The sequence below is a fragment of the Cnephaeus nilssonii genome (genome assembly GCF_951640355.1).
Source record: "Cnephaeus nilssonii genome assembly, chromosome: 8".
Lineage (NCBI taxonomy): Eukaryota > Metazoa > Chordata > Mammalia > Chiroptera > Vespertilionidae > Cnephaeus > Cnephaeus nilssonii.
The window spans coordinates 81,163,704-81,172,589 of NC_137079.1; the positions used below are offsets into that span (position 1 = coordinate 81,163,704).

At 56.8% G+C, this 8,886-nt stretch overlaps 1 protein-coding gene across 2 annotated transcripts; it reads left to right on the top strand.

The window, feature by feature from the left end:
- Positions 1-3,938: 3,938 nt before the first annotated feature.
- Positions 3,939-7,881, top strand: PCDH8 (protocadherin 8; the record flags this gene model as incomplete). Of its 2 annotated transcripts, none has more annotated exons than XM_079778561.1 (3): positions 3,939-6,575; positions 6,819-7,026; positions 7,508-7,881. In XM_079778561.1, the coding sequence occupies 3 exons, from the start codon at positions 3,939-3,941 to the stop codon at positions 7,879-7,881; spliced, it is 3,219 nt and encodes a 1,072-aa protein (XP_079634687.1). The 2 variants fall into 2 exon arrangements, with proteins under 2 accessions (XP_079634687.1, XP_079634688.1); XM_079778562.1 differs by having other exon boundaries at positions 3,939-6,284.
- Between the last annotated feature and the right edge of the window lie 1,005 nt (positions 7,882-8,886).

The following is an 8,886-nucleotide window of genomic DNA, read 5'->3' on the forward strand; positions in this document are numbered from 1 at the left end:
TCCCGGGAAGATGCTGCACTGTGGTTTGGTGTAAACGTTTAAGAGCCATCGTGTCAGTGTTGACAGCCAAGTAACAGCGGGGGTCACTTTTTAAAAAATATAAAGTGTTTGGAGTGTAGAAAAGCGCTTGGTTACATTGCTAGAGAGCAACCCGAAGTAAGCCCGCCACGGCTCAAAGGCTCAAACGAGGGAGGGAGCCTGTGGGAGGAACACCGACGGGCCCAGAACTTTTTCTGAAGTTAAAAGGTTAAAAAATAACCCTTCCCCCAATCCATCCTCAAGAATTACACTTTCCATCGAAGTCTAGTTCTCCTTCCTAGCAGACATAATCCTAATTAAAAATAAATTACATGCTGCATAGAACTTGAAATGGAAAAGATAATCCTATTACACATGAAAATATATCCTGATTTTCTTGCCCGCTAAACTGTGGGAGACACCAGATCGGGCTGAGCCCGCCCTTTGTGGCCGCTTTGAAAACGCTCCTGAGCCCTAATCCGTCACGTGACGCCCGTGTCCGTCTCGGGGTCCGCACGCGCGTTCCACAAAGCGGGCTGCGGGCGGGCGACAGACACCCCGCTCTGGGAGCCCGCAGCATTTGCATCCCGAGAAAATGCCGGCCATTGTGGGGCTGTGTTTGTTCTCAGGATTTCGAGACAGTGGCGGGCGAGGAGGTTAAAAAAAAAAAAAAATCGAGAGAAAGGGGCTCCTTTGAGCCAGCCTTTGTGGGGCGGGATCGGCGCCGGGGGCGGGCGAGCTCCCCTCCCGGCCCCCGCTCCTCCGCCCCTGCCTCCTCCCGGGACAGTCGGCTCCCCGGGGAGTGGCTGTGGACGCTGGTGCGCTATTTAACCGCATTTCCATGAGCCCGGAGGCTGCAGGCGGCGGGGCCGCAGCTCCCGCGGCTCGCGTGCCTTCACACCTCGGCAGCCGGCGGGGAAGGAAAGGCCGCCGCGCCGGCCTCGGCAGCGGGGCTCGCAGCCCGGCTCCTCCGCGCCCGCTCCGCGCTCCCCTCCCGGCGCCCCGCCCAGGGCTCCGCGCTCGCGGCTGCGGGATCCGAGCGGCCCCGGCCCCGGCCGAGGATAAAGGCCTTGGACCTGCTGCCAGCCGCCCCACACCCCGCCTCCCCCCTCTGCACGGTTACCTGCCTCCGCACCACTCTCACCCTTCACTCCCTCAAAATACGCCTCGTTCATTTCAGTCCTGAGAAGGTGGATGATGGCGTGGAAGTGTTTTGAGTAAATGTATTAGGTAGTTCCGATTCTCCCGCCGAATGAGTGAATGAATGAATGAATGAATGAATGAATAGCGCTGAGCTCCCGCGGGCCAGTCCAGAACTGAGGCGCCGGGGGCAGGAGGCGCAGATGTGGGTCCGGCTCGCAGCGACCCGCGGCCGGGCTCCTGACAAGGGCCTAGCCATGGAAACAGCGTAAGACTTCAATCAGGTCTCCGCGACTCTGGCCCCGGCCCTCTCTCTCTCTCTCTCCTCCCCCGCCTCGCCGTGTTCTGCGCTCAGCAGCAGCCGCGTGGCGCGGGCCTGACTCTCGGGGTTACGCGAATAGCAGAGGGGAGGCCGCTGTCAGGCTGCCGAGTTCTGAATCTGTTCGGTCTGGGGCGAACGGGGAACCGGGGTGAGGAGAGAGGGCGGGACCCTGGGGGCGCCAAGCTCACCAGCAGGCCAGGTGGGAAAGGTGCGGGGTTCAGAAAGAAGACAAAGTTCTTTCGGCTGCGCAGAACCCCAGAGAAATAAATGTCTCTTGGGGCAAGAGAGAGGAGAGAGAGAGAGAGAGAGAGAGAGAGAGAGAGAGAGAGAGAGAGAGAGAGAGAGAGAGAGAGATATTAAATGGCAATTGGTAGGGGGAAATAGTGGAAGAGATGGCTGACAATTGGGCTCCTGGACGGGGCGTCTCCTTTCCATGTCCTGTCCCTGAGCGGCTGGCTTGCCTGGCCTCGTTGCTTTTAGTATTTCCAAGGCTGCAAAGTGAAAAAGGTGGGAAAGGGAACCGAGAGGCAAAGGAAATCCCCAACTATCCACCGCCCACCCCCAATCTCATAAAAGCTTTTTTTAATTGATGGTTAAGGCTGCATTTTTTGCTCCCTGGCAACTCCAAGCACCTCCTTTATCCTCCACAACCCCCACTGTCCACCCCGGTCCCTGCTTGGTCTCCTTCTCTGAGGAGACTCCTGTGTCTTTTCTGGGAAAAACAAAACAAAACCAACAACAACAACAGGACACATTCCCTCTGGTTTAAGAGATAGGAATCTGAGAACAGGACTAAAATCAGGATTCAAAAGATTATTTACTGAAGGAAATTTGCTTATCACATCCAACACCCTTTTAAAAAAAAATTCTTCCATTGTGTGACTTTTGCTGTTACCTTTCCCCTTTCTAGCATATTTTCATAGCCTGCTCAGTAAAGCTCTTCAACAAGAATGAGCAAGAATTCCTCTTGTTCCGGCTTGGAGACCCATCTTCCTGATCTTTAGGGATACCTGTGGCGGGGCGCGGAGGATACCTGTTGGGGGCAGCTATACCTGACCAGCCCAGAGTTTGGCAATGCCGAAGCTCAACCCTTTCCTAGGCAGATGGTTATGTTCCCCAGGTTTCAACATCACGCTGTGATTTTGTTCTTCTGGAACGGCGTGTTTCTTCCCAGAGCGGCCCTATTAGAACAAGAAAGAAAATCCTCTAAATAGGCGGAACAGGCATCAGGAGGGAAAGTTCTCTAAATGCACTTTAATGTGAGCCTGGTATTGTGTGGAATTCAGCGCCCTTCACCCTTTAGCCAGAGAGTTATGGCGGTGATTGGGGATGAATAGAGGAACATAATGGATACATGTGGCGTTTGCTCATTATATTCAAGTTAGCCCAACTCCACTGTGGAAACTGTTCAACGTTCTCTCCCCTTAGCTTGTCACCGTGAAATAATACAGACATTGGGTCCTCCAAAGGGATCTCCTGCCACGCCATTCTATTTCCAGTGCTAACGAGGGCTTCATAAGCCTTTGATACAGACTGATCTTTGAAACCTTTCCAAATCTCCTCAAGCTTATGCTAAATCCTATTTGGAACTTTTTTCCTTGCCTACTAGCGCCCAGGATTTAAGAAAGCCGTTTGGACAGTGACATGCATACTAACACATCGCAGGGTTCTTTTCTGAAAGAGAAGTAGCAACTCTGATCACCGGGGCTCACAGGAGCAAAAACACAATTGCGTATACAAATTTGAATAAAATCAATTTTCCCTTCTCCTTTGGGCTCCTAATCGGGAGGCTATTCAGGGCGCCGTGGGAAGCAGGGAGAGGAGGCGAGCCAAGCCTTGTCGGGCAGAGCTCGTCTGCGGAGAGAGGGCTGCTAGCGCTTGGGAGCCTCCGAGGTGCAAAACGCAGGGAGTGGGTGGGGGGTCCTGAGCTACCACGAAGAAATCCCAGAGCGTTTGCTCTTAGATCAAGCAGCCGGCACCGGAAGGAAACAAAGAACAAAACCTGTGCTAACTCCTCCACACGCAGAAAAGGAAAAGCAAAAGGAGCTAAAGAAACAAAGGAAAGATTTCCTAATTTTCCTTTCTTGTTTTCCCCTCTAAGCCTTTCCACATTAAAGGGATTGTCAGAGGCTGACGTAGGAGCAGCGCGAGGACGCGGTCGCCATTGGCTGCCTGGCTCTGGTGATTTGCATATCGGCGGCTATAAAAGCGGAGGCGGCGCGCGGCGGCGCAGCAGCAGCTAGGAGCAGGGAGGGAGGTGTGCGGAGTGAGGGCGGGTCCGCGGGTCCGCCGCGCGTCCTCGGAGCCCGCCGGAGCCCAGAAGCTGCAGCCGCCAGACTTCTCCCGCACGGAGCTGGCAAAAGGCGTGCTCCGAGGAGCCCGGGACTCAGGTCCGGACCTGCAAACCAGAGAGGAATCTTTTCTTCAGCATTTTGGAATAGAACTTGGGGCTGGCGGCATGAGTCCAGTAAGGCGCGGGGGTAGACCCTGCCTCTTACCTTTGCAGCTCTTTAGCCTCTGCTGGGTGCTCTCGGTGGCCCAGAGCAAGACAGTGCGATACAGCACCTTCGAGGAGGACGCTCCTGGCACGGTCATCGGGACCTTGGCTGAGGACCTACATATGAAAGTGTCCGGAGACACAAGCTTCCGCCTGATGAAGCAGTTCAACAGCTCGCTGCTACGTGTGCGTGAGGGTGATGGGCAGCTGACCGTCGGGGATGCGGGCCTGGACCGCGAGCGACTGTGCGGCCAGGCCCCACAGTGCGTGCTGGCCTTCGACGTGGTCAGTTTTTCGCAGGAGCAGTTCCGGCTGGTGCACGTGGAGGTCGAGGTGAGGGATGTCAACGACCACGCGCCGCACTTCCCACGGGCCCAGATCCCCGTGGAGGTGTCCGAGGGCGCGGCCGTGGGCACACGCATCCCCCTGGAGGTGCCAGTGGACGAGGACGTGGGCGCCAACGGACTGCAGAGCGTGCGCCTGGCCGAGCCACACAGCCCCTTCCGCGTGGAACTGCAGACTCGAGCAGACGGTGCCCAGTGTGCCGACCTGGTCCTGCTGCAGGAGCTGGACCGCGAGAGCCAGGCCGCCTACAGCCTGGAGCTGGTGGCCCAGGACGGCGGCCGCCCGCCGCGCTCCGCTACGGCCGCCCTCAGTGTGCGTGTGCTGGATGCCAACGACCACAGCCCGGCCTTCCCGCAGGGCGCCGTGGCCGAGGTCGAGCTGGCAGAGGACGCGCCCGTGGGCTCGCTGCTGTTCGACCTGGACGCGGCCGACCCTGACGAGGGCCCCAACGGCGAAGTCGTGTTCTCCTTCGGCGCCCGCACCCCGCCGGAGGCGCGCCGGCTCTTCCATCTCGACCCGCGCTCGGGACGCCTCACCCTCGCGGGACCCGTGGACTACGAGCGCCAGGACACCTACGAGTTGGACGTGCGGGCGCAGGACCGTGGCCCGGGGCCTCGCTCAGCCACCTGCAAGGTCATCGTGCGCATCCGCGACGTCAATGACAACGCGCCGGACATCACCATCACGCCCCTGGCCGCCCCGGGCGCGCCTGCCGCCTCGCCCTTCGCCGCCGCCGCCGCCGCCGCCGCTGCTGCTCTCGAGGGGGCGGTCACGACCTCGTCTACCGGGCCCGGGACACCAGAGGCCAGTGCTATCTCGCTGGTGCCAGAGGGGGCGGCGCGCGAGAGCCTGGTGGCGCTGGTCAGCACCTCGGACAGGGACTCGGGCGCCAACGGGCAGGTGCGCTGCGCCCTCTACGGGCACGAGCACTTCCGGCTACAGCCCGCGTACGCGGGCAGCTACCTGGTGGTGACCGCTGCATCCTTGGACCGTGAGCGAATTGCTGAGTACAACCTGACGCTGGTGGCCGAGGACCGCGGCGCGCCCCCGCTACGCACCGTGAGGCCCTACACGGTGCGCGTGGGTGATGAGAACGACAACGCTCCGCTCTTCACACAGCGGGTGTACGAGGTGTCTGTGCGCGAGAACAACCCGCCTGGCGCCTACTTGGCCACGGTGGCTGCCCGGGACCCGGACCTGGGCCGTAACGGCCAGGTCACCTACCGGCTGCTGGAGGCTGAGGTAGGCCGCGCTGGGGGCGCCGTGTCCACCTACGTCTCAGTGGACCCGGCTACTGGGGCCATCTATGCGCTGCGCAGCTTCGACTACGAGACGCTGCGCCAGCTCGACGTGCGCATCCTGGCGAGCGACGGCGGCGTCCCTCAGCTCTCCAGCAGCGCCCTGGTGCAAGTGCGGGTGCTGGACCAGAACGACCACGCGCCAGTCCTGGTGCATCCGGCGCCGGCCAACGGCTCCCTGGAAGTGGCAGTCCCAGGGCGCACTGCAAGGGACACGGCCGTGGCGCGTGTGCAAGCTCGGGACGCGGACGAGGGTGCTAATGGGGAGCTGGCATTCGACCTCCTGCAACAGGAGCCGCGAGAAGCGTTCGCCATCGGCCGCCGCACGGGGGAGATCGTGCTCACCGGCGATCTGTCTCAGGAGCCGCTAGGCCGCGTGTTCCGGGCGCTGCTGGTCATATCCGACGGCGGCCGTCCCCCGCTCTCCACCACTGCCACAGTCAGCTTCGTGGTGACAGCAGGCGGCGGGCGGGGGCCGGTAGCGCCCTCCGGGGCCGGGAGCCCGGAGCGCTCTCGCCCGCCGGGTTCGCGGCTCGCAGCGTCCGGGTCGGCGCTACAATGGGACACGCCACTGATCGTCATCATCGTGCTGGCCGGGAGCTGCACGCTGCTACTGGCCGCCATCATCGCCATCGCCACTACCTGCAATCGCCGCAAGAAGGAGGTGCGCAAAGGGGGGGCCTGCCGGGAAGAGCGGCCCGGGGCGGCGGGCGGCGGCGCCTCGGCTCCTGGCTCCCCGGAGGAGGCCGCCCGGGGAGCCGGGCCCAGACCCAACATGTTCGACGTGCTCACCTTCCCTGGCAGCGGCAAAGCGCCCTTTGGCAGCCCCGCGGCCGACGCGCCCCCGCCCGCAGTCGCGGCAGCCGAAGTGCCGGGCTCGGAGGGCGGCAGCGTCACCGGGGAAAGCTCCTGTCACTTCGAGGGGCAGCAGCGGCTCCGCGGCGCGCACGCCGAGGTGAGGCCTTCTGCGGCTGGGCGCCCCGCTCCGTGCTCCACGGACAGGCTGGGGGAAGAGACTGGAGGGGTCTGGGTGGGCGTGCCAGATAGATGCCTAACCTGTCGCACGTATTTTTGTTTTGTTTTGTTTTGTTTTGTTTTGTTTTGTTTTGTTTTGTTTTGTTTTGTTTTGTTTTGTTTTGTTTTGTTTTGTTGTTCCTTGCCCAACCCTCACCCCCGATTCTCCCATCCCCTGCTGCAGCCCTACCGCGGCGCCTCTGGCTTCGGAACGGAGCCGGCGCCCCCTGTGGCGGTGTGGAAAGGACATTCTTTCAACACCATCTCTGGCCGAGAAGCGGAGAAGTTCAGCGGCAAAGACAGCGGCAAAGGGGACAGTGATTTCAACGACAGCGATTCGGACATCAGTGGGGACGCTCTGAAAAAGGACCTCATCAACCATATGCAGAGCGGTGAGGACTCCTCTTTCCTTCCAAGTTCAGCATTCCTTCCTCTCCCTCCCCTTTTGACACTTACAATCTCTGTCGCCCACGCCACTCCCTCTTCCCCACTTTTCTCAGTCCTGGAGTTCCGGACTCCAGCAGGCCCCAGACAAGGAACTTTAAAGCGCAAGGTTGAGGCAGCTTCACCGTTTGAATTAAGCACAGCCCCACCCTGGTAGGCAGAGGCAGGGGTGATGCTAGCGACCGACCCGACCGGCTTTATTTTTTTGGGGGGGCGGGGGGGGAGGGCTTTTGCTTCCAGCAAAAGAAGCTGAGCCAATTTGGAGTTGTGTGGCTTTACAGCAATGTTCCTTTCAAATCTTCAGTCACTGGCACTCATCTTCATACAGGTTTTCCTTTTCAGCCACCCTAACCCTGTCTGACACACTGAAGATGGAGGCATACCAGTCTCAGTAATATTCACGCTCTCTCCCTCTCTCTTTTATGTCAGGACTGTGGGCGTGCACGGCTGAGTGCAAGATCCTGGGCCACTCTGACCGCTGCTGGAGCCCGTCATGTGGAGGGCCCAACACCCAGCCCTCCACACACCCACCAGCCCAGATGTCAACCTTCTGTAAGAGCACCTCGCTGCCCCGGGATCCTCTGCGCAGAGACAATTACTACCAGGCCCAGCTGCCCAAGACAGTGGGGCTGCAGAGCGTCTATGAGAAAGTGCTGCACAGGGACTATGACAGGACAGTCACTCTGCTCTCCCCTCCTCGTCCAGCGAGGCTCCCAGACTTGCAGGAGATCGGGGTACCCCTCTATCAGTCCCCACCTGGCAGGTACCTGTCCCCAAAGAAGGAAGCCAATGAAAATGTGTAACCCCACGCTGCATGTCTTCACACATATACAGGTCACTCTGAGAAGCCCCTAAGTTATTGACCGGTTTCAGTGTTGTATATATAAATATGCAAGATGTGCCTTAAAATGAAGTTGTTGGGAGCTATTTCCAATCACATTAGTACTGTTTGGTATTTGCAAACAAAACAAATGTAGTTAATGTAATTTTTATGAAATGTGTGCTGTATTTAATTTTTCTTATCATGCTATTGACTTTAATTTCACTTGCAGCTTGACATTTTCTTAGTGTTTTTAACCTGTACATTGTGTAATGTAATGTTTGTATATAATGAAATTTTGTTATATTTTTATATAATAAAAGCTAAAGTGGAAGTTATTGCCAAAGGAAATGTCTGCAAGACAAAAAACAAAACATGTTGGAATTCCTTAATGGAAATTTGTCTTTTACCTAAAACAATCTAGTGTTTGAGAAGTTTTGCCTTGCCAAGTATAACTTGTATATCTTGAGTCTGTGGTAGATTTCAAGTTCAATGTTATTTAATTACATTTGGTTTTCTGTAAACCGTGTCACTTATAAGCACAGTAATAAAGGATTTGTCATGTGTTTGAAGAATCTGCTAGTTGCTTTTCGTGAAGATGCCTATAGTCAGATACTCACAAATAATTTGAGTACCAAAATTAAATCTCAAGAAAAAAATTAAAAAAAATAAAAAAATTTAAACCTCAGATGGGCTGATTATTTGGGCACTATTAATGTTCACAGCAATATTAAACCTGTGGGATTCAAGTATTGGAAAACCTCATCAAAGTATTAAACAATATTTGTTGATTTTGTAAAACATGTGCATCTCCATAAACATTAGGAACTCTAAAATATTCCTGCCCTTGCTTATTCACTTAACAAATATTTATAGCGCATCTACCATAAAGCCAAAGAAAACTGTTTGGACTGTTCATTCACTAATTAAGCAAACATTAGTAGAGCTTTTACTAACCATAGTAACTTCTAGGAGCTGGGGTTCAAGA